Here is a 25499-nt window from a genome sequence, read left to right as displayed (position 1 = left end):
CGCCTCCACCGTCTCAATGGAAAGCTGACCACGACCCGGACACCGTTGGCCTAATGCGATAGCAATCGTCGTACTTTTTTGCTCAAGCATTGCAACTGGTCTACTCAAAGACTAGGAAGTGTAGAAACCCACAGGGCAAGGATACCCCATGTATGTTTTACTGCTTTATCTTTAACCAGGCTGAAACATTTAACGTATTTGTGATGCTAGTAGCGAAAGTGTTAGGAAATAAGCTCAAGTAAATCTACTGGTTCATAATTCTTTCTCAGGAGTGTACAAATATCCGCAGGAAAGAGTTAGAAAGCGAAAGAACAATAAGGAATTGGGTACTGTCACAACGATTGATCGGCAAGGAAACAAGACGAGGATTGGGACTGGTCGGAGAATGAAAGACGATGTGTGTTAGCGGGGACATAATGAGGCGTAGCGCACCTCAATGGCAGCATTCCTGTTCACCCATGATGACAAAGCGGCGGCGAAAGAAGAGGAAGTAGCCTAGACAAGAGCCAAGGAGCAGGGCCACGAGAAGATAGGCGTTGTAGGTCATAACGACTAACATTAGCATGTAGGAGAAGAAGAGCTGGATCAGATGCATTAAACTCTGGAGTATGTGATCCGGGTTACAGTAGCTGCGCCATCTGTGAGGTGAGAAAAGGTGGTAATTCGACACAAACTCGACTGAAAAAAAAACCACTGCAGTTAAACCATATAGCCTGAGCGATTGTTTATCTAATGAGATTGCATGTGTGCGGATTGGAAATATTTACAGTAAAGCTCATCAATAGCCAGTTTAAAATTCATAAGAGGCTACTTCTTCCCACCCAGGCATTACATCCATTTCTAGTAAGAATTAAAAACCTTCCGACTGGCAAATATTATTTTAAAAAAGTGGGGTGAGTGAGGTTTTAAGAACCCAAAGCACAAACCATTTAAACAATCCTACAAGCAGGTTTCCGCTCTCACGTTTGGAGACTGAATAAGTGAAATATGATCATGAAAGATCTAACATTCAGGCATCCAAGACATAGTTGCTACTATGCCCATAGTAGAGCAAGTCAAATTCACTTTTTAAAGAGAAAAAGAGCACAAATTTACTTCTCGATAGCGGATTCAAACGCAAGGGGCTTAAAGCTTAAAACAATACTAGTTTTCGTTATCCGAAGGCGTCAGGGAATGTAATAAGTGGTTCTTCGTGGTTTTTAAAATGAAAAAATCTTCATGCATCTCACGGCAACTTAGGTAAGGGAAAAAACAGTATCCAAGATATGTGGTTTCCGAGATCAAGTGAAGTGCGAGTTGTCAAAAAACAAAACTATAAATTATGAGGTCATTAATCAGCAACTGTCGGATACCTATAAGAATTAAAGTGCATAATTTAGAAATGATTATTTTAAAAAACCACCGTTTACTTTGAAATACGGCTTTTAATTATTCGGGTAAATCTAGAACTAGGAATAAAAATGAAATACTACGAAGAATATCACTGGTAAAAAGTAAAAGAGCCGATGCACCCTACGTAAGCACATGAACGCAACAATGACTTACCCAGATCCAGTTCCTTGAACTAACGGCACCACATGATCTCCCTGACGCATCCCACCATCGACAGCAAGTACAGAAGAATGGATCGCCTCGTCGTAGATGGTAGAATTTGCGTGGCCACCTGGCGATAACGGAGTCAACTTTTGGACGAGAAGGTGGTCACGAAACCCCTAAATATAGCCATGAATTTGTCAAATTAGCTCAAGTGCAAAAAAGGAATAGAATTGAAAAAAAATGGTTGCACAATGTCAAGGGAAAATTACTTTTATCCCTTCGTACAAAAGCGCCAGAAGAAAAACACCAGCACAAGCGCCAATCAATTCTACAAATAAATGATAAAAAGGCATCTGACTTCTTACTTCCGACAGTATCTATGTGCCACGTTTCAAACAAGAGATGAAATGGCAAATCTGTATTGAAATACATCTGAAATGAGTTAAATCGGTAAAAATGGCGTTACCTTCATACTGTGCATGTTATGGTGCATTTCTCCACCTGAGGAATTTGATGAATGATGCACAGAGTACACCCGTGCCGTAGGATGACTAGCCCGAGAACCGCACTGGGGAGATACCGCAACACCCGCCCTACTTTCAAGGTCGAATAACTGATGTACATGAACTCCCAAAAATAATTCTGCACTTATTGCCTGAATTAGATGCTGACAAATATAAAAAAAATTTAAAGTGTCCTTGCTTGTATAATGATTTAAAGACTTTGAAGAGTCCATATATGCCGTATTTTCCTTAACACCTAACTGCGTCCCAATGCCAGTTTCCTAACAGGAGTCCCTACACTAGTACGCCAAAAACCACAATCTCAAGCGTGTTTTTGTATTTCGAATTTACAATGCAATGTATCCAAAGGATATTGAGCCACCGTATTCTACTAACCACGGGCGGACTAAAAGCTTTGTTGAATGAGCTACTTCAAGTTTGCATCTTCTATCTCCATCGTGGCTCTACAGAGCGAACTTCATCACATCAACCCCACGCCAGATCTGTTGTTCATCAATAAGATGGCCCTGCGTGAATGCCACTTTCCCACCTCGGAGGTCGACAAGGCGCATTGGCAACAGAAAACGCTTGGTATCAGAGAGAACGAAATCTAGCAGGACATAATCTGTGAGACGAAAAGGTGAGCATCACACGACAGCACGGTTACAACAGAATGCCTCAGTCAGGCGCCACCAAAGACAATAGATTGCTCAACGAAAGCAATACACCGAACACCAAAACTAGCAGCTCAATGATAAGAAGGGAAAAGAGAACGGATAAAGTGGAATGCATTATGATGTCCTTTCCGAAATTCGCTGCAGCAGCTCCACAAAACTAAAACAAAATCCAAGGTGATTATTGATTGCCCTACAAAAGGGTCATCCCCATCTAGCTACTTTGCGCTCACAGTGATTTGATCGCAGACTTTGGACGAACATAGTCTGGAAATAGCTTTTCTATTGGCTCCCTGGGCAACGGTCCATACACTAGTTCTCCCCTATTAATAAAAAATGGAGAAGAAGCTAAGTCGATGAGGGAGATTTACCGCAGGTTTTATGCAACGCTGATGAAGCAAACACAAAAAAACTCAAAACACAAGCCAAGTAGAGAAATGCCCACTCTTCCCCACGGTCCATAATAGCTTCCAGTCCGGCGTTGAGTTCAATGAATCGACAGCGCAGGCGGTTGCGTTCGTACAGAAGGCTACGGAGCTGCTCCAAAGCCAGGAGGCTATCCCGCTCCTCCATTCGGTCCCGCACGTTCGCCACCGCCTCCATACCTTCTCCCGGTGCCACGTGTAGCGGCATTGCCGGAGCCAGAGGTGACTCAACCTGTGATAAAGAAACAAAATTAGTTGACCACACGATCTAAGAACATTTCATGTAGTTCATTACAACAGAGAACTATTATAATTCATCATGACAAGTACCTACGATTACCAGCAACTTTTAGTCCGAACATGGGATGAAAACATTGCTGGGTGGGAGCAACTAATGCTAGCTGGAGTGTCCACCAGATTCTTAATAATAAAATGCAACAATTTCCATCGTCCTTCACTCTGTGACTACAAATTTCCTCGAGAGTGCAAAGTCGCTTATTAGTAGTAAACCCAAAATTCACTTATAGTTTGGTAATCTGTGCTATCAGATGTGTATTTAGGCACTTTGATGCCTCACTCTTTGGATGAAAACAATCACACATTAATCCCTGCTGACAGATCACTGCGACTGCTATTTGTCTAAAACACCTTATCAAATTCCACTTAACAAACAGTTGCGGGACGTATTGACTTCTGATCATAGAAATTAAAACAAACTCCCCAAAGGAGAACGCAAATTTACTAGACACAAAACTACCACCAGCATCTAGCCAAGACCTTCGGCACCACTTGTGAGCAGTTCACACGCAGATGAGTCGGAAAGGCAAGACGGTCTACGTTTGTCGAGACGTCACTCTCACATGGAGCATGTTATAAAACTAGAAATGCCACAAATATCTTTTTTCAGTGGACTTATTCAAGAAGAGTAGAGATGATTGAAAAACGAGTTTGAGCTGGAGACTGAGGTGTGGACAGTGAAGCAACGTACCACCGGCGATACGTAAGATAGAAGGTCTGAATCGTTCCTTAACACCAGTACCTATGCTATGCGAAAGTGATAGCTACTTCTTTTTGTCCCTTACCCAAAAGCACAAAAATAAGTTACAAGTCTAGAGTTTATTTGAATCGGTACTTTATCATGGGGGGTGAAATAAATCATTATCACAAGAGAATATTCCGACTGAACAAATTCAAAACTCACTAGTTATACAATACAACTAGTATTCACACACTTCAAGCATAGAAAACGGGTCAATTTTTCATTTGCCGAGACAGTGATTTCAACAAATTATGAGAAATCCCTTTTTAAAAAAGCGTAGCCTGTAAACCATCTCCATGTGATAAAGGTGAGCTAGTGACTTTGAACAAAAATAGGAATGAAGAATTTTGTCCTACAGTGATTGACGGATGGACTAACATAATGCACGGTCTCGGTACATAACACACTCCTCAGAATCCTCCTTACAAAAGACTTTCTGCAGTCTCATGAAATAGGAATCACTATTTCTCAAGCATACTGACGACAAACAGGTAACAGCGTAATTAAAATGATCCGAGGTAACTGTGGCCAAAAAAAACGTTGCAGTTAACCAAAAAAGATCCTTTTTTAAACGAATTATTTAACAAACCTAAATAACCAAGAGCGAGCCAAATTAATTTTTTATTTTATTATTACTGGTTTTCGGGGAGGTGATGGGGGTGTGAGGAGTTCATTTTGTCTTACGGTAGGTGTTACATGGACAAAATAACGCAAGATCTTAACGTATGACGATCAGAATTTTCTAAACAGTGCCACCAAGATTCAAACTATAACCGACTTTTACTATTCAGCAAACTAAAATCATTGCGTTTCAAATGGGACAAATGACAAAACAGAGTTTTAGGCTTCAACACATTCCGCAGAACCTTTTAGTGGCTAGGAATTTCTACACTTCACATCCACATTTCATTGCAGTCAAATTAGCAAATATTTTCAAAATAAGATTAAAATTCATCTACAAGATAGGTGTGGACTTTTGTCCGGTTAAGGCACCCCTGTAGCGGACTATCTGAAAAAAACACGGAAATAAAGCCAAGCTGGACCTCAGTAATGAACAAGGCAACTGATTTGTTTTTGGGTAGAATAAGAGCCTCTCAACAAATGAGGACGTTAAAGTATGAAGTAACGCACCAGGAAGCCTTAAAGTTTAACGCATTCATTACGCTTCAATCTTTTCGAAATAGAGTTACTACTCCTTGCATAGGATAAAGGCACTAAGAGCCAACCACGAGATGTTCAAGAAATAAGACTTGTTTTGAAATAAAGCACCTTAGAAAAGTTGGCGGAGCATAAGAGGAATGCCTGCCGCATTCTGGATAGAAAAGAGCTTTGCATAAAACCTATACAATGTAAACAGAGCGGAATTGCAGCTTCAGGATGATTGGAGCCTAAGACAATATAAGGCAAGATCTTGGTTATTAATAGCCGAGGTTTCACTACACATCTTGCAAATGCTACAATATTATCAAAAAGGGTAAGTGGCGTTGCCCAATTACTAAGGTAATGAATGAACCGAAAAGTAGCCCCCATTTAAAACAAGAATGAGAACTTAGCAGCTCTTTATCATTTACTAACGCCAAATTACCACTTTTAAAATACGCTGCAAAGATACCAACTTGGTGCTAAGTAATCTGGACACTGCGAGATCAACTGGGGGTAGAGGAACATCGCAATAAAAGTTGCCATTTATAATGAGAGGGGAGCGTTGAGGGCAGGGAAAGCGAGCCTCACCTGCTCATTGCTACCCATAAGAAGGGAGAGCTCCTCCAGTTTCTTCTCGCAGACGCTCAGTTTGGCTTCCAACGTGGCATGCTCGGAGCTGAGGTGGTTAAACTGGCTCGGAGATCTGGCGGCCATGAGTTGGCCTGATTCACGCGCCAGACGACACATCTCCTCCTCCACCTGAATGAAGGCGGAACATTCCGTTGACTTGTTAATAGCAAATAAAGACGTTTCTTTCCACATAAGTACAGCTTGCTTCGGAATAAGTAAGCCATTAAGTCGGGATATACCAAATTCGTTTCATTCAGTAATGTTAGACTAAGTGACCAAGTCGGTATTGGATAAATGCATTTCAGAAAGGATTGAGATGGAGGGGTTTGGGAAATGACCTACTAAATGATTTTGTAATTGTGGCATTCAAAAATTACCACGAGAACCTATTTGGCATCAGCAGCATGCCAGGGTTGGTAGTGACAGTAAGTAGAGAAGCTTCTTCCGCAGTGCATACAGTTTCCTCTCGCTAAATTCTTTAACCAGCATTGAAGACGCACATTTCAGGAGGAGAGTGTGGCTAAGAGATCTCACAATGAGTAGCTGATTAATAAAGGTGTTGTTTGAGTTGGCAGCCATAAATTCTTGCACGGAGATGATACACTATTCATTTTGCAAACGCAATAATACGATTAACAAAAGTGCATAAAATGAACACAACTGAAATAAGATCCTTCAAGGAAATTCAAGACTCATGAACGGATATGGAGTCGGAAAGCCACTTTAATACCAGCTAGTATAATCACAGTGGAGATGGAGGCCCCTTCCTACATGCATCCCCCCACCGCCATTTCATACATACAGTACGAATGCATTAATAGTCCGATGCAATACAAAGTTGGACAAATTCCAAAGTGGAACTGAAGTAAATAAGAGTAGGCCGCCAAGTAAACGAAAAGGCAAGCACGAGGTTGAAGCAATGAATAGTTACGTGAATATGCTGATGCCAAGCATACAACAACATTAAAATATTAAAATACATGTTTCCTTACTGCACCACAGTAAATAAACATAATCCTAACATCGTATAATTTAATGTAGTCGAAAGAACAGTTATTAGTGATTATTACATTTACGTTAAAATAAAAAATTGAGGCTTTAAATGCGATGCATGTGGTTCAAAGGCTAATTTTACCATTAATAACTCAACAGGATATTACAGGCCAAATTAAGACTAAAGTACAAATAAAATTTACCGCATCGATTGAAACCTCGATGAAGAGGAGCTCCTGCCTTGTCTCCTTAATCTCCCGTGCCTGGTTAATTACACCAGCCTTCAACAAACGGATCAACTGCAAGTCGGCAGCACGACCTTCCATAAAACGGAAAAAAGATAGAATGTTTAATTTTCACGATATAAAAAAGCACAAGTGGGAGGACAAAATTCAGTAGGTGTAGCGAGCACGAAGAAGAATGCTTGTTTCCTCCTAAAGCCAATAGTAAACCGGAGTGATAAGGATCGCATTGGCGATCCCGAAACGCTATGTGTAAAACCTGTGATGAGGGTGACAAGTGCGCCTCAAATTTGGCATTCCATCAACTGAAATTGGTATGTGCATAAATTAAGACGGAATCTTTTGTTCCTTCATGAGCTAGGAGTACAACTGTGAATAGTCATCATGAATGTAATAAGAAAGTTTTACTGTTTTTAGTGCTGTCATGTCACGGTGTTTAAACAGACTATAGAGTCCTCAAGGAAGTGTTTTTCCAGCTATGCAACTTCTCGAACCTATATCATGCCCTATTTTAAACCCATGAAAGGGAATATAAAGTAAGTACGATAAACAAGGAGGGAGTGATTTACATGGAAACCGACAATAAGATTTTTCTTTGAGTGTTTCAATTTAAAAGAAAGGTCTTAAAATACTTAGAAATGGTATCTCAAAGCACCTGGGAATAGGAAATGGGATAGATATGGCATACAACAGGGAAGCGTTCTTCTGTTTCATTTTAAGAGCAATGTCAAGAATGAGCAGAGATATACGTCTTAAAGCTTCCTGAGCAAGGTAAAAATAAAAAAGTATGGTAAGTGAGACGAAGTGGTGCTCAATTTTTGGTGGAGAACATCAAGGAAACTCACTTTCCTGATGGGTGAGGAGGAGACGCTCCTCGGTGTGCGCCAGCAGCGAGTCCACCTCGCAGGGTTTTATGGGTAGAGAGAAGGGTCGGTGTAGATATTTCTCCTGCCCCGCCACCAGGTCCGCAACGCAGGGCTGTGTATCACCCACCTCCACCTCCTCCTCAACATTCTCCAGCTGGCGCTTCAGTCGGTGATTCTCAGACTCCAACACAGCAATTCGATCCAACAGCCTCTGGGTCTCGTTGTACCAGCTCTGCTGCATTAGATCCAAGTCCTGGAAGAAAAGGTATCACAATACTTTAAAATTTTGTGCGTACATTTACGTATTCCCTATGTGATGGATCAATTTGTAAACTGGTAGTACAAGGACAGGGAATGAAATATAAATGGCATTTAAGTCAAATCAGATCTTCCAATTTAACAGCCATTAAAAGGTGTAGTACTGCAGTCGTACTACACGCCTTACTAATTGAGAAGTATGAATTTAATTTAGGGGATCACAATTGACACTTAACACAAGAAAATATACCAGGCGGATAAAAGTGAAAATTCTCGCTTAACTACTTAAAGAGCTCATATTCAATCTTATCAAGGGACGTATGACAAACGCACTATCCTGACAAAACAGCAGATGCCATCAAAACTTCCGTTCCCTAAAAATGTGACTGGATGGATAAGTTAAAAATTCTGTTCATAAGTTGATAAACGATGGTAAAAACCAAGTTCTGTAAACGCAGACGATAAGAAATTAGGAACAAAAAGCGATGAATACACGCCATTTATAATGACATCATTAAATGTTAACGATAACATATAATGCAAATATGTCACCCCATATTGAAGCCAAGTGTGTAAATTACCAAAGTGAAATCCTGGAAGTCATAATCACTGCGCTCGCTCTTTAGCGCATCGTGTTGTTCTTGGAGTTCGCCAATCAACTGTTCTGTATCAGTACAATGGCTAACGCAGTATTCAAGTTCCTCCAAAACATGTATAATCCTGTACATAAGACACTCAAAATCCTCCGGTCCATGTTCATCGATCAACAGTTGCAGCTCTTGGCCGATTAGTGAAGCAGCCGAATAGACATCGGTCGTTGTGCAGATGCTCATTGGAGAATTAGTCTCAAGATCTAAAAATCGCCAACTCATGAAGCGACGATAAAGCATGCACTTCAATAAAGCTTCAACTACCCATTAATGATGGAAAAAAATGCAGTGCCTTGAAAGAATACTACTAAAGTGTCAGTGGAATTCAGCTGGCTCAAAATCAAAGGAAGCCACTGAATTTCAGAGACAACGTTCGCCTACTACACGAAAAAAAAACATTAACATTTATATCAAACTGCAGCAAGACTACGACTCGATGACACGTAAAACTGACCAGGAAGCCGGCACCGTCAGCAGACGATCATAATCTGGACCGATGAAAACCTTGAAATCCAGTTAATAGAATCAAGACATCGTTTAGTAAAATAGATGCTTTCCTAGAAGTTGATGGTGAAAATGCGCAAAAGTAATCACGCTGCACAATAATTCCAGACAAAAGCCATTGAGTGTCATGCTTAAGACTTCCAACTTAAAAGTCCCCATTTACCTAGGATAAAATTTGTTTATGCGTTGCTTAATTCTGCTCTTGCTGTAAAAATGCAAAATTCGTTTTTTTTTTGGTGTAAAATTGTACCAGTAACAAATAGGTTCATTAACTTAATTACGACTATTAACATACGATTTCATTGTGATTGGCTACTGCAGGAACAAGGTTATCACGAGGGTACTGGACGTGTTTTGTTTTTGCCGTATGTTTATTAACAATTCAGAAATTGGTGCTCTATCACAATGAACGTCTCGATTTTACCAAACCGCGATCTGCTTGACCCAAAATTTCAATCCTACAAGCTTTCTAATGAATCAGCGACTATCATTGCCACTTTTGAGAATGAGGGTATGTGAAGTTACTCGATTCTTCTATTTGAATAGGGATTGATCTAAAGTCACTTCCGCTTAATGATTTTTCGAGGTCAAATATACACCTTTCATCGCTGCACAATTGTCTGTTTCAGGATCCGTTTTCTCCTAATCACTTATATTATGTAACAACAAATTGCAAGGTATTTCACCACTTCTCATAAGTTATTGGTTAGCTTAAGGGTTTGATTATTCCTTCAAAGAAAGAAGCATTTACGAGTGGCCAAACAGTGTTTTCTTTTGCACAGAAGCCGTTGGCTGAGTCAGCCCTAGTCTATAACGCTTCATTAGTGCTCGTTAGGGATTATGCCTTACTCTCTAGCGGTTCCGATGATGTTTACCTGCTTGAAACTGGCGATCGATTTTCAGAAGCCCTGTCCCTTTGGAAAGTATGTGAATTTGTCCTAAAGTTGTTTACGTAACTTCAAAACGACCATTTTTAAGCCCTCTCTTTATAGATGGTTTTCGAGCATCAAGCTGATTTGGCTTCACAATCAGGGTACTTGGTCGATGCCAATCAGACACAAACTGCTGATGGATCAGTTCAAATAGACTACATCCTCCTTTCTGTCTATAGTGCAGGAGAGGAAAAACCTAAGGTTCATATCGATTGGTTCACAATCTCTCGTAAGTGTTTTAACCGCAGTGAGGTGCATTCCTTCAACAAAATTCAGAAAATTAATTACTTTTCCACTCACCAGAAAATTCGAATAAGTGGTGCATGTCACGCCATCGGCGTCTGTGCTGTTCAACTTTTCCGGATTACATCGCCCTCGAAGGCAACGCCTGTTCCCTGTCAGTTCGTTCAGCACAGCCACCCACGCCTCTTCTTGATACGGCTAATCCAGACATCCGACCTTCGCCGAAAAACCATTCACCTAGTGAAGCCATCGACGTTGAGGAAAACCTCTCTGATGCTCGTTTCACGTGGACACAATCACTCCCGTCCATGCCAGAGGGTGATAGCACCCTTCTGAATGTTCTCATAAAGCTCAACGACAAGTATCATATTTCTGACCCCAAAACCGCTGTAAATGTTGTCTGTAAATCCTGTGGAAGTGGTGCTGATCGTGGTGAAAATCTAATTTTCCATCGACTGGAGGTCGGATTGCATACAGAGGAGGGTGACTTTCGGCTGTGTGATGCGCGTCTTTTTGCTCCTGTACGAGATAGTGGCACTATGTGGACCTATGACCGTGAGACTAATAGGTGAATCTCCATGTTTTTTGTTTCCTCGACTAAACGCTGCCTTAGTACCTTTTATCTAAAATACCAGTTACTTGCAATGCCAAAGTAACAATGCCGTGATGTTGCTAGTATTGACGTTACAATCGTGAAGGAGGAGGCGGGTACCTGGCCGCGTCTCTTTGCTGACCCTGACGAGGAGAGACGTTTGGGTGTTCGATATGACGAGGGATCTTTGCCCGCAACAACCACTGACGCTCCTGGTGAAATGATGCAGAGCTGCTTCAATGTGGAACAGCTTGAGGACGTGGATATGGTTCATGAGGAAGATGAGGATGACGGTGTTATGCAGCGCATTGATGGCGAAACACTAAAAGTTGTCCTAAGGGTTAGTTTTAGATTTTAGTCTCAACTACCAGGAGTCATTTCTTTTAATTATTTGTTTTCTGCCCTTAACGCCTGATCGGACCTCAGGATTGGTTTACCCTTGTCTGTCTTTTTGTATGATCGCATTCGCTTATGATTAAATCTCGTTTTAGTTTTAGAGGTTCACACGCAATCACCCATCTCTATATGCTGAGTTATCGAATAGCGTCGTATTTTCTATTGGTTAGCTATACCTTGCTAGTCTTTTCAATTCACAAATCCCCACCACTTGATTCGGCTTATTTGAAGTTCATTTCGCATCGAACAGATTGTTTTGAGAGTACTCAAACGTACTATAGCGAAACAAACCAAGGTGGCAATTAGTGTGCCATGTTCCTTGAATTCACGAACCACACTTACCTCTAATTGGTATTTGTATCCTAACGACCAAGATAGAGGCATGCATTATTTTAGTGATATACCGGTCACTTCAAACGCATTTGTTCAATAAGGTCAAAAAATGCCATAAGTTGTTTGATTTAAGTTTCACAAAACCACATGACTCACCCATTCGCTTTTACTAGTTTACCCCATGCTTATGTGATTAATAGTTCTTAAGGCAGGGGTTTTGCTGCGAATTGTTATCAATGCTGTTTATTACCTGGCTTTAACTCTAATATTAATCGGATCGCCTTAAGATGATCTTGTCGTTTTATTGAGAGACCATTGTTTTAGTTAGCCATTTTTCTTCATTAGGGTGAAATGGTAGGTCATCAGATGCTCTACATAGCCCCAACTTGTGTCGGTAGCAATGGACTCAGTTCACCCTCACGCCTTCTCTGCACGCGCTACGACGTGGATGGCCTTTTATGGGCACCGCAGCCACATGACACTACACATCCCTGGGCACACGTGGCCACTCTACAGGCCTTTGGTTACGTCCTCGCCAGCAAGCAGAACCGCCGTTTCATTGCCTCACCTCCTCTCAACCTCGCCGATGCTCCTATCTCTGTCGCTTTCGTTGCTGTAGCTGACATCACCCGTCACGTCTACGTCTACTGGCAACCATCTAAGAACTCCCTTACTGAGTTGCGCCACCGAAATTCTGGTGATTTGAGGCCGGGCTCCGGTGTTGTTCACGTGGCCTGGCAACAGGTCATTGCACTGCCCGATGCCGAGAAGATTATCGGCTTCGCGGCTGTGGCAGGTGGACCCTACGCTGCGTGTGTGGTTGCAACCCCCCATGCCCTCTACTTGATTTGTCTGGACGAAGGAGAGGAATAGGTGTGCATTTTACTTGGTAATTTTGAAGTATGCAGGATTTTTTAAAATAAAAGTCGCAAAACACAGAATGACAGCAGTTGCATCTTTGCATTGAGATCTGTGGCATAATTCGGTAATATTTTTGGGATTTGCTAGTGTAATGTTTTTCTAATTTTTTGTGGGGCATTCGCAAAGTGAGAAATGATAAATTTGTCGTATTTTATGCTAATAATTAAATCGTAGTGAGAGGGAGATGTGTTTATTAGTCATTCGGATCATTCATTGGTCATTCGAGTGGTCTACGTGCTATGGCTGAATTTCGAGTTTGGTGAATTTTCTCGAAGACAGCCAAGCTCCTGCGACCATTGCTGGATGGTAGGCCCTAAAAATTCCTATCAAACGGGCGCAGACTTTTACTATTAACAGGCCAAAAATGTGGCAGGTGTAAGAGCTCATTCCTACGGTGAGAGCTGCCGTACAATCCGAGCATTGGAATCGTGAAAAGTGAAGTTCTTATTTCTAAGTATCTTTTCATTTGGTTGGTGAACGATCATTTCAGTTCGCCAATAATAAAGCGTAATTTGTTTTGGAAAAGCTGGATTGGGGTTGGTATTTGGCTAAATACAAATTTGTACGCTACGTATACTGATTGAAACTGTATCAACATTTATTCTGCTTCAAAACTTTACATAAAAGGATATTAAGTAGCTGGTGTCATGTTTAAACGAGTTTCCTGATATGCTGTTTGATGCGTATCCAGAAGAATTTCAAAAACTGAAAGGTGACAACAATTGAGTGTAATACGCAGTAGAGGTGGGATTTTGTGCGAGGTACTTGACATTTTCAGCAGCGTGGGATTAGCCTGGGAAATGCACTTGGGAAGTAATGTTGGTATTCGCACGTTGATATTCTTTGCATACCGATGCTAACTCATGCACTCTTCCTGGGCTTGAAGTGAAAAAAAAAGAACTTTTTATGCGACGTTTTTTCGATTTTGCATCGATAATTAGGCTTTTGACCGTACTTCAGGCCTGTCAACGAAGTTGAACGAATTTATTTGTTGGGTTGTTTTCATTCATTAGAACTGGCTCACCCTTATTTTAACATCGTTGGACTTGTGCTAAAATATTAAGGCCAATAGCAGTTAAATATCACGTTTGTTTTATCTCCTTTTATGGCCCACCATGACCTGTATGCGTAGAACTTTTGCACATAATTGGATGCAGTTCTCATAACCCCTGGTTTCCCAACTTCTTTATCTGAGCTGCTCGAGAGTGTGAGTGTTGAAGCAACTAGGTTGCGCTCCAGGTCGGGCATAAGTCTATTGCGGAATTGTATCATGTATTAAATTAACATTTTACATTTTCAAGCCGTGAATTTTACCACCTGTACCGACAACTTTTGGAAGGTCGCCAGATGAGCTGCAACGTATGTGTTGCTTGATTCTTCTAAAAGTGAAAATCCAATCACAGGCACTTGAGAAGGTTTTTCGGTATGCGCCGAGGGGTGAGATCAGCAAGAGAAGGTGCTTATGAAACTTACAGCCTTGGTCTGTTTACAGCACTTAAATAACTGTATAAATCTGGTGTATTTATGAAATCGTCAAAATCATGCGATACTATATTGCTCATAATTACTTTCTGGGTGGCAACTCTAAGTGCCCTAAATCTTGATTTTAGGCATATGAATATTTAATGCTGCCCCTGATGTCATTTTGAAAATGCGCTTATTTTCACACTGAGAGGCATGTGTAAGAGATTTGTAATTAAAAATCACGTAAGATTTCCTCTGTTTATTTAAGAGTAAATAAAATGTATTTGACCTTTGAAAAAGGTGGGTCGAAGTTTATTCGAGCCAATCATGAATGCCCATTGATTATAAGTAGCATGTCTTCGTTGGAGCTGTGGCTAATTCCACCACTGCTCATACTTACTATTCCCCCTACCCTTGGCTAAGTTAATGAGAGAGAGGAGCAACAATAAGTTCAGTTTTTATAAATGCGTGTACGATCATGTATGATTATCCATAGGGTAACAAGGTGTGATTACCATACGAAATCAACACCCCTAGGGCTTAGGCCTAATGTGCTTTGTCGTATGGAGGAGTGAGTTTGCCTTCGAGCCGAAGACACTGGTTGAAATACACAAACACTCAGGTACAGGCTGAGGCACGCGCGCGTGTTTCGTGTGTGCGCGCAGTTCTGCCTGCCAGCCTGCCTGCGTGCGCATTCCACGGAGCAGTTTGGCTTCGTGGCGTTGCGTGGATCGATATTCTAATCAGATGGCGCCGCAGCCACCGACAGACTGGTGACTCGGTGACTGTACACGGCTGTTTGTGTGCCTTTTTCTGACATCACCGCGATTAGTAAAACCACCTAGCCCATTTTCACGCCCACCTGCGAGATAGGCTGCTAAAAACTCAACCGACTTGAACAGTAACTTCAATGTGCATAGTAGTGATGCTGTTAAGCACTCTAATTGCTTCCATAGGACAGGGTTTGGGTAGAGACGTTACCTGATGTAATATTGTGGCCTACTACCCATGTCATAACACGTTACCAGGCTCACTAGTCTGGAGGATGTTTTGCCTTTGAGGTACAAAGTGTCTGGAAGATTAGCAACAGGGATGATGCGAACAGAGCCCATACGGCAAGTATGAAGGCTAAATGGTGGCAGATTGAGGAAAAGTATAATTAAACAGCTAGTTAAAAGGATTTATTCGCCTTAAATTTAAGGATTTTTACGATTATTTGGTTTTAATAGATATGTGCTCTTATGTAGTAAAAAATCTTTTTATCCTTGGATAATTGGTCAAAAATGGTTTTATAAAAGTACACAAAACACATGTAGGCTAACTCTACTTGAGATATCAAATAAAACACACAATGTTTTTTACAAAGAATGTACATTTTAAAACAATGTCGTCCACAAAATGTTTACCTGCAAGTGTCTGCTAATAATTGGGGTTCACTTATGTGAAATTTCGGCTATGCAATCCCCTGCTTGAACAGGTTTGACAGCCCCTTGCATTACAGGAGACTCTCAAGTTTGTAATTTGGTTACTTGCAGGCAACTAAGGAGATGCTTGGCCCATCTGAACTGCTCATTAAACCTTGAGGTCAATTCAGTACGTGCTCAGACTCTCTTCACTTGCAGACCATGAAGGCAAATAGTAGCCCAACCTTCCAGACAGAGCAATTACTAGGACTCGCACACCTACAATGGCTCTCAATTGGTAACCTCAGAGAAGATTTTGTATTGCATGTGGGGATACTGAGTCGAAATGTGTTTGCATCACTCACTCTTATGTGCTGGTAGCATTCTTTGCTCTGGAATTTGCTCGCTTGTCTACTTGAAACATCAGACTCGTAAATCATGTGTGCTGGCATTGGTACTACATCCATTCAACTCGGCGTTGGATTTTACTCAATTTGTGCTGCTAGTAGTCTACTAACTAGGGTTTACACGCCAGGTTGTTTTTGTGACACATCAAACAACTTTTTGAAGTGGTTAAAATAAACTTATCGTTATTCCTTCATGCAAACTATGGTAAGTTGGCGAGCATTCAAAAAAGACGGTACTTTTGAGTTGGTAAAAGACGGAAGGGACATTAATCAAGGTATGTAATCTGCGCTTATATTTTTAAATAGCCGTCTGCCACACTTATCCCAGCGCTTAGCTAGAGGGATTTGTCAGCAGAACTGTGAAATTCTAGTGCACCTTGCTTGAAGAGATTGTTTTGATACTTCTCAAAATTATCAATTTTAGCTATGCATGTGTTGTTTATCATTCCCACAGAAAAGTTCGTCTCTTACACAACTTTGGCACGCGACAGGTTATGTGTCAGTCAGGCATTCAGACTCAGAGAGCAGTTTCATGTGTTGGCAGAATGTTTACAGCAGTGAGTAATTGCCGTTGTGTGAATTGGAAAGGGAAGCATTACGGCTGGAATCGTCGCTGCCAGATCTGTGACCGGCAGTCTTTGAAGCGTGTACGCCATTCTGATGTGTCACTGAGTGTGTCATTGTGCTCATACCGATGTGACTTGAACGCCACTCGCATAACTTTGCAATGGCAAAATTTGGTGAAGAATAATCCCTCACTTTGACTTGGTTTAAAACATCTCACAACTATTATTTAAAAAAAATAATTTATTAGGCATGGCCTAAAGTATTCACTAATGGACCGCAAAAGTTTCAAAAGATACGCTTGCACAAGATGGTTTTTGGCAGTTTGAGTTTCCTTTTATTCTATTTGTTAAGATTTTAGGTATAGATTTGAAGGGCTGTTAAAAGATTATTTAGCAGACTTTCCATGACGAGTAGTTTATTTGTACACTAACGGTTTATTTATGTGGCCTTTTTTCTCTCCTTAGACTGACTCATGGAGCTCTACCTATTTTTCAAATTCGTTGTGCGAAAATCACAACTCTTTTGCAATTTAGCTCTCACAACTGCCAGTCTAATCAGAGCCTCGGAATAGTCCCACTAACCTAAGTGTCTATCCCATCTAGTGGTGTGTAAGTAGTCACCCATTTATCTTAAAAACGTTTCGTTGAGGGATAAGTTGGAAGGTGCTCCCTGGCTGCGGTCACAACACATTCTCTCAATCGATCAGCTATGCTCACCAATAGCAACTGTAAAATTCAAAGCATCTTTTTGAGGCGACTCACCGATTTAAGCAAATAACCAATTAATTTCACTAGTGATTCTGCGTCGCTATGGCACAAATTGTTCATTTCGGTTATAAGACCCGGGCACTGCCGCAGTTGGATGTTAGTGGGTATTCCGCACTTAAGTGGTCGTCAGTTAGGGTTATAAACCAGGCCTGAAGTTAAGGGTTCAGACTGATCTCTGGCTGTGTATGTGGTCGGCTCCAGTTCAACTTAGCTTCGCCACTTAAAATTATTTGCTCTGTGAATTTTAAATATGCATGCATTATGAGGGTGTTCGAAAGAATTTCAAAACTGGAAACCCATCCATTTGTATCATTGTATACTCAGAGCCTGCCACTTCACCTCTTTATATTTGTTTAATTCATACTTTGTAGGTGAGTAAAGTACAGCGCCTGAGGCAAGCGTTACGATGGTTTCGTCTCACAGCGTGTGCTTCCAGTGTTATCGTTTGCAACAGACTCTGAGCGAAAGCATTGAGTGAGTATCTTATGACTAGTGGCCACACAGATCTTGATAGCATTGGTTTATTGAGATGTAACAGCACAGTGAGGTGATTGCATAAGTACTGCTTGTTCTGCACCAATGTGACAAGAGTGCCTTGCCTATTGGCTTGCCAGAGTGAGCGTCTGTACTCATACCCCAGAAGACAATTTCACCGACTCATTCCTTGTCTTTTCAAAAAGGAGTGTCAAGGTACTGAGTAGGCGCGTCACCGATCTCAAAGCACAACTCTGTAAACTTCAAGCTCAAATACACCAGGACGTCATCATGAGCAGTGAGTACAGCACTATGGATCTGCAATCCGAGTTGGAGAAGAAGAATGCGGAGACTGCTAAGCTCAAGGCGCAACTCGAGGAGGTTCTTTCTCGCGTAAGTTGTGTTTGTGTTTAAAATTACCATTTTTCTGATTTAAAGTCCTTTGAAGTAGTATCGCCTAGTTCATAAAGTTATGATTAAAATGTGCCGACTCTTACAAGTCCATAGGCACGAATTTCTCCAAAGTTGTATTTCGTTCTTGAAAAATTACAGTAAGTACGTACCAAAACACGTGATCATTAATTTGAACTACACTTTTTGTGCCCATATATAAAGTTAGGTAATAATTTAAATTTGTTGAAATTTCACCAGTTATTTTTTCATTAGCTATCTTGTTACAAAAATAAGTAAATGTGTTTTAGGGCGTTTAATTTTCTTTACCTTAACCTTTAATTCTCAATGTGATTATTCAGGTGAATATTTAAAGTGGGCGTGTTTTCTACTCAACTGTCTCATTTTAAGCTGCCCACTGAGTTGCAGTGCGTTGACATATAAAGTCTTGTGTATGGAGGGTAGAATAGATGCAATGCTACGTCCCAGTGATGCCAATAAACCACCAGAACGACCCCAGCAGTTCACTTTAAAGTCGTTTGTTACAGTATCTCCCATTTCACCAGCTCTGCAAGCCTACGCACTATTTACGAGTCGATGTTAATGAGCTGTCAAGTGGAACGAGCTTCAAGTTTTTAGTCATTACTGACTAGTAAAGGGCTACGACCTTTTAACATCGACCCTACCCTCATTTCTTCAAGACTTACGTTATCTACCTTCCGATTTATGCTACGATTAGCTTCCAATTTTCACGATAAATAGACACAATTGTATTGAATAATGAGCTTTTATTAATTTGTAATAAATAAATACCTTCTTTTTCGCTAAAATGAATCAGAAATGTCACCTGGATTATGTGGATCATGTATGACTCACGTACGGAGTGTCTCCACTCTTTGCTCAAACCTAGGGGGTGAGTCGACTCTACTTAACCTGTGATTCTACTGCACAAATGGGGTATGAGTGGGACAACATTGATCACAGGCAACCCACACGGATCCTGTTTCGCTCACACACTGACTCATGTGTTGCGCTCTTACTACGCCATGCCATGCATAGGCTAGGCAATAATGCTTCAGAATCGTGCATACACGGACTTTGCCTCTGAGTGGAGCGCATCTTCGCCTTTGCTGATCGTTTATAACCTAGAAGAGAAAAGGCGATTAAAAGGTAGTCCTAGCGTTTACGCTACAAGGGATTTTGGCACAGGCACAATTCCGTGCAAGATATGCGTACTCCCAAGTGCCACAGCATATAGAACTGCTGCACAAAAAAACGGTGGTTTGGAAGTAATACGATCCCGTTTTCAACCCGCCGACTTTCCACTAAATATTAACTGAGATTATGCAGGATCCACTTTGAAAATACTAGCTGAATAATCACTTAGCTATCAATTTCACGAAAGAATACATAGGGGATAATCCTGTTTCATCAGCTTGCGTGTTTTTTTGAGTAACGTTCCCGAATCTTTCCTGAAGACGAAAGAAGACATGATACTTGGGCATACAGAAGGACTGAGGGGCCTCTGGCATGGCCCGAAGGTAAAACCACACGTCGGAAATACAGTAGCAGAGCCCTGCGTGACCAGTTACCAAAACTGAGTCAAACAAACGCTAAAAGTGCAATACCTTGACAGTTAGTTTAACTTCTCGGTTTGGTTTTGAGGGTACCTAGGGCTCCGCCTTTGTACTTCTGCCCTTCTGTATGTCATCGATGCCTATTCCGCCCAAGCATTGTGTCTTCTTTTGTCTTAAGGAAAGATTCGAGTCGATACAATGCACCCGAAGTACAAAGAGCCCCAATTAAATGTGAGAGTTCGGTTATTCAGTATTTGTTAGGTGTAATTCCGAAGACTTATTCAGGAAAGCGTATTTACTGATCCCAATGCACTGCAAATTTTCCTGCAATATTTAAACACCTTTTTATGGGAACTCATGGAAATACAGCACACCACTGCAATGTTGTACCATACAAGGATGAAATTTACTTTACTTTACTTTTCTTTGATTACTCAACTCATTTTGAATGAGTACTTGTGAGGATTAATCGGTTTTCTAATCAACCCTTTGCATACATAATTTTTCGCCTTGTGAATAAATTAACAATTGACTCAGAATATCCCTACGCACGCTTATGTCATGAAATGTCGACATGCCTGGTGCCAAACCTTGGTAACAAAAATGCTACTGTAACTTAAGCACCAACTCACAGGGATACTTTTATGGGACACATTCTGTTTGGTGTCACAAAAACCACGTTCTGGCCGTCTCTACTTCGCAAATAAAGAATAAAGCGTAACTTGAGGGACTATGAATAAAGCATCGATGAAATTTGAGTTGGATGCGCAATGACTTTGTAGAAACCTCTTTCATAAAAATGTTTTTTTATGAGCCTGAGTCTATTACACATTTCTTCATCTACGTTACAAGTCGCAAATCCCCCCATGATTATGACAGATTCTCCAAGCTCCTGTTATATGCACCTACTTTTTTTCAGTAGCTTTTTTGGGATTGTCACAGTTCCGAAATGGGGTTGTGAATGTTTGGCATTATCTTAGCAAGGTTTAAAAGTCACTTTTTAGACAAGTAAGTTCGCCAGAATTAGTCCTTTCTTTTCGAAAAAAAAAATGCCGAAAACCAATGCGTTAAAGGCAAAAAATTCTGCTGCAAATCGATTAGCTTTATTGGAAGAATTTTTGCCTCCGAATTAATAAAATCTGTCAAGTCTGTCATACTTTTATTACTAATCCCTATATGTTTGATTTCTCGGTGAGACTATAACTTCTATAGTACCACAATCTCAATTATCATGTTACAGCATGAAAATGAGGCTTTAGTGTATCAGGAATGAAGACACCCTTTAAAAAGGTTAAGTAAAACGGAATCGCTTTCAATCACTTTTGGGTGCATCACAAAAGTAATGCCATTTGCGCTTCCTTTGACAACCTCAAACAGGGCAAAAGTACGGCTTGCGCATATTTCAAACCATTTTTGGATTTGACAGTTCAAAGACCTTAAAATCAAAGCCGAGCGTCGAGCGAAGTTGCTGCACCATGTGATGGCGGAGTACAATGCCATGACGAAGGAGTACGACATATTGAAGACGGAAGCCACCACATTGCAGCAGAAGAAAAACGAGATGTACGACTACATGGTAAACCAGGAGACGAGAATCGAGCAGTTGGAGCGAAACATCCAGGTCCTCGAGGCCGAGAATAATGAGCTCAGACGAAGCAGGATTATCGATGCCTCAACGAAACAGTAAGTTTGATCAGTCTTGACGGAACCCAACAAAGTTATCAATCAAGACTTCGATCACTCTCTGGTGTCAACATACATCCCACTCGTATTAGCAGTAGAGAAATCATAGGATTGTGGAAACGGAGCATGTTTTTGTACACAACTATGTTGTTTATGCAAATCCACCCAATTTAAATCGTAGAAGTCGAATACCCAGCCCATCAGGTTGAAAATGGGGCCGCATTGGGTGTGCGATAATCCATTTTTTTGCCTGCGACCAAGTACTGACTTACTTTAATTTCCGCATACAGCTTTTCACATCGCATCCATTACCACCAGACGCCAATTATTAATTCATTCATATACTTCAAATGCATGTATAATTTATGCTTAATTTGCTTTTGGTCTCAAATTTTAACGCTATCTTTAGCTTACGCCATCGGGAGCCCAGACCTAATCATGAACTTCAAAAGTGTTGTTATGTTGCTGTGACTAGAAAGTGGTGCCTTTTTCATCAGTGAATTCAACAAAATCTTCTCGCCAAACAGAACAATGCGTGTATACATGCATTAAAAAGGTGGTAATTTATGCTTTCCCTTCTCTTAAATTTAATCTGCCTTCTTTTAGGTGGTACGGTGAATGTACACACAGCTGTTCCAAACATCCTCGAACCTATCCCAATCTCACTGTCCACGGGTAAGTTGGAAAAGACAATTTGAAAAGCCACTTTTTCATTTCGCCTAATTATAAGTAAAATTAAATCAATGAAACGACTAAATTAATGAATTTGGCAAATACTATTGCCATATCGATCAATCTGGTCCATTAATTATTGGTTTTTAATTATGCTTAAATACGACTCAGAGATAATGACAACATTAATTGGTTTTTTTACTTATGTAAATTAAAATCCTTTTTTATGTCATCCTACATCTTTAAACGCCTTCTCTGGAGTACAAATGGAGCATTAGAGACATTCCCAAGTGAATTACATCCTTAAAATCATTTTGCACGCTTTTTAAAGTCACAAAGGTGAACAGATTCCAGACGAGGCGACATGTCCGCCATGCGATACCTGTTCTGAGGCCGAGGCCTGGGCCCAGGGCCTAATGGATACAGCGCCAAAGTTCACCGACAGTCTGCGCAGACACTTTCAGTCCACGTTGCCGCTTCGTTCACGCGGGACACTGCCTCGTAGTATGCAATCGACACCGTTTTCCACTTTGCAGAAGCCCTCTAGCGTCCCGACTCAGGGTAGGCAATAAATTTGATTTTAACTTCCCATTAATTCATTCTTAGAAACTTGCATCAACCTTTGGGTTAGCTCTGATGAGCTGTAAGTTCTTTAGCAGAAGCTGAAATGAGCATCGCCCTAAACTGAAGACTGGAAGAGTTCACATAGTCAAATAGAAAAGAAAAACTAATGTCATTCCGTTGCAAAGCGCTCCTTGCTTATTGAGCCTTACCCTCGGCGCTCCTGGTTGTCACTCTTCTACTTCGACAATTGCGAAATTCGAATGCCAAGTGTTGTGAACGCCTCGAAAATGTTTTACAGCGAACGTGTTTGATGACTTGCATATCATAAAATTAGCTTCACTGAGCAATGCCTTGTACACATTTTCCTTTCTGCAATGGTGTCATTTGAATGCATTTAAACCACACATAGGAGTTATTCTCAAGTTATTATAATGTTAAGAGTTAATGAACAAATATTGTATGCTTCTATTTGGGATTCCGCTCTGTGGAACTTGAAACTGGGAAGGCTGCCGAAATTCGACTTTGTTTTGATGATCCTGCTCTTATGAGCGTTTGAGATTCGGCCATTCACAGCCGACAGCTTCATTTTGTGACGTTCAAGTCGGCACTCAGTAATTAAAATGGGAACAGTTGTTCCTTCAAAATGGTTTTGATTAACGATGGCATCAATGCGACGTCTGAGTTGATCGCAAAGCCGTTATGATGCATGTCAGACGAGTTGGTATTGTGTAAAAACTCTTGTTTACGTGGTTATTTACATTAGTTTTTTTGCCCTAGAAATAATACATGATATTTTCCTTTATGATAATGTTGTTCAACGGTAATTCCTTTATATTCATTGGCTCGTTGAATGAGGTAATTTACTAGCAAGATAGCGAGGTAAAAACTCTTTGATTGCGATTACATCAGCATCCACAACCGTTTACCTACTACTTAAGCTAAGTCTGTTAAAATTCCAACAAAACTCCTTGCATGTGCATAGTAAAAAGTGGCCTTCAATCATATTCGGAAGAAAGAACGATGCCAACTTTATGATATTTATAACATAAACGTAAAATAAGAACAACTGTCCTAACAATTCGTGTTGAAGATGTCTTAAATAAGCTAGAGATCGAGCTACGCAGTGAGACATTACTTCATGGTACACTTCACAGTTTACCAGATTCTCTTCGTCTCAAATGCCTTTTACCATCATTTACAAGATGTGAATTGCTCCGTATAAGCACTCGATATTCAGAAGAAGCCTTTGATCTTTGTATGGCTGAATCCTAGGGAGGCAAACGTAACGTCAAGTACCACTGAGCCTGCCAGGGAAACACCGGGCTCAAGCATTCCTTTCTAATTAGACGGGCACTAACCCGGGCCCTGTAACTTTGATTACGCAATAGACAATCTCAACCTAGTAACTTACTTAATCAGTGGCTTGGATGTACTACCCACCGACTCCCTACCCTAAACAGCTTACATGACTACTCATTCTCTATTTTGTTAGCTACGACCTGCATATCAGCATAAATAAATGCCTTCTGTAAGTCCACCCCTTAAACCATATCCTTTGGGTCCTAGAAACTTCGGCTCCAACGTCCAAGGCTAAGTAAAAAGAAGGAACCCGAGTTTAAGTCCGGTATCTCTGAGTACGCTCCACCACCTCGTTCGGAGCAACTCGCCGACCCACCATTTCCGCCACGCGGTCTCAAACGCCCAAAGCCCATCAACACACTTGAACCTCCCCCCCCTCAATTACCTTTGGCCCCATGATATGCCTTTTACTACATTACACAACCTACCATAATTGCATTTTTCGTACTTACCTTCCATTAGCTATTTCAAAATCAAAACCCCCCACGGTGCCAAATGAAATTTTGCATGTTACCGAGCACCAGGCCTACAGGAAAGCGAATGAATAAAACATATTCACGAGTAAACTGCGGGTAAAACTTCATTTTACTCAATTTTATGATGGAAAAATCGAATTGAAAAATGACTTTTACTACCTTTCAGGGGGAAGGTTTGAAAATAATAAAACCATAACTAGCGTTAGCCAGCCAATAACATCATGCCGTTTTATCGGTTTAGGTTGCACGTAATTACCTCTCACCCCATTCGATTAAATTACTAAATAATGTGATCAACACAATTAGTGGTTAAAAGCGCTTTAATTTTAACACACCAAAACACACGAAACAGGAGGTTTTTAACCTGCAGAAAAAATATGCTTAATGCAAGCAGCAGGAAATGTTCATATTACGCATCAGTATAGAATGGAATTTTTATCGTCAAACTCCGATAACCACAGGTTGTACTTCTACTCCGCGGCTGGTCCTCGAGCAAATATTGAAGAACACACGAATCAATTGAAAGAACTGAGGCGTTACAGGTAACAACATTTTAACGCCCAAGGATTAACACTAAAGCGCAAAATTATAAGTAGTTATATTAAGGTATTTTCCTAAAGATATTTTAATGCAAGATGGTGAATTTATAGTACAGAAGTGATTGATCATTATTTGTGGACTAAGATTTTTAAAAATCCTCTTTAACTTTGTAGAGAACTACGCCTTTTGTTAAGAATCTTTTAAGCATTTGAGTATGTGGGCACTCACTTTAGATCGAAGCAACTGAATGTGAAAAGAGTGGTACTACAAGGCACG

General features: G+C 40.7%; 4 protein-coding genes across 4 annotated transcripts in view; 3 read left to right on the top strand and 1 right to left on the bottom strand. All coding sequences in view use genetic code 11, as the record gives it.

Moving 5' to 3' along the window:
- Positions 1-433: 433 nt before the first annotated feature.
- On the bottom strand, positions 434-9181 carry EGR_04151 (High affinity copper uptake protein; the record flags this gene model as incomplete). Its single annotated transcript, XM_024493400.1, has 11 exons — positions 434-638; positions 1546-1712; positions 1806-1864; positions 1902-1968; positions 2003-2203; positions 2976-3036; positions 3159-3370; positions 5909-6106; positions 7147-7262; positions 8031-8304; positions 8891-9181. The coding sequence occupies 11 exons, from the start codon at positions 9179-9181 to the stop codon at positions 434-436; spliced, it is 1851 nt and encodes a 616-aa protein (XP_024352101.1).
- Positions 9182-9935: 754 nt separating this feature from the next.
- On the top strand, positions 9936-12832 carry EGR_04150 (NudC domain-containing protein; the record flags this gene model as incomplete). The annotated part of the gene is made up of 6 exons (XM_024493399.1): positions 9936-9974; positions 10246-10386; positions 10456-10624; positions 10699-11206; positions 11315-11570; positions 12305-12832. 6 exons carry the CDS (start codon positions 9936-9938, stop codon positions 12830-12832), a joined length of 1641 nt encoding a protein of 546 aa, XP_024352100.1.
- A 5421-nt stretch (positions 12833-18253) lies between these two features.
- Positions 18254-24606, top strand: EGR_04149 (hypothetical protein; the record flags this gene model as incomplete). Its single annotated transcript, XM_024493398.1, has 6 exons — positions 18254-18355; positions 21356-21612; positions 22219-22287; positions 22616-22845; positions 22891-22910; positions 24415-24606. The coding sequence occupies 6 exons, from the start codon at positions 18254-18256 to the stop codon at positions 24604-24606; spliced, it is 870 nt and encodes a 289-aa protein (XP_024352099.1).
- Positions 24607-25109: 503 nt separating this feature from the next.
- EGR_04148 (Vacuolar protein sorting-associated protein 26) overlaps positions 25110-25499 on the top strand; it is a gene marked incomplete at both ends in the record, with an annotated part of 11451 nt that continues 11061 nt past the window's right edge. The window contains one exon of the mRNA XM_024493397.1: positions 25110-25225. Coding sequence (XP_024352098.1) covers positions 25110-25225 — 116 coding nt within the window. The remainder of the gene's footprint in view (positions 25226-25499) is intronic.

This window comes from Echinococcus granulosus, assembly GCF_000524195.1.
Source record: "Echinococcus granulosus chromosome Unknown EG_S00025, whole genome shotgun sequence".
Classification (NCBI taxonomy): Eukaryota; Metazoa; Platyhelminthes; class Cestoda; order Cyclophyllidea; family Taeniidae; genus Echinococcus; species Echinococcus granulosus.
Note: the sequence above shows the minus strand (reverse complement) of the source record. Positions and strands in the feature narration are given on the sequence as shown.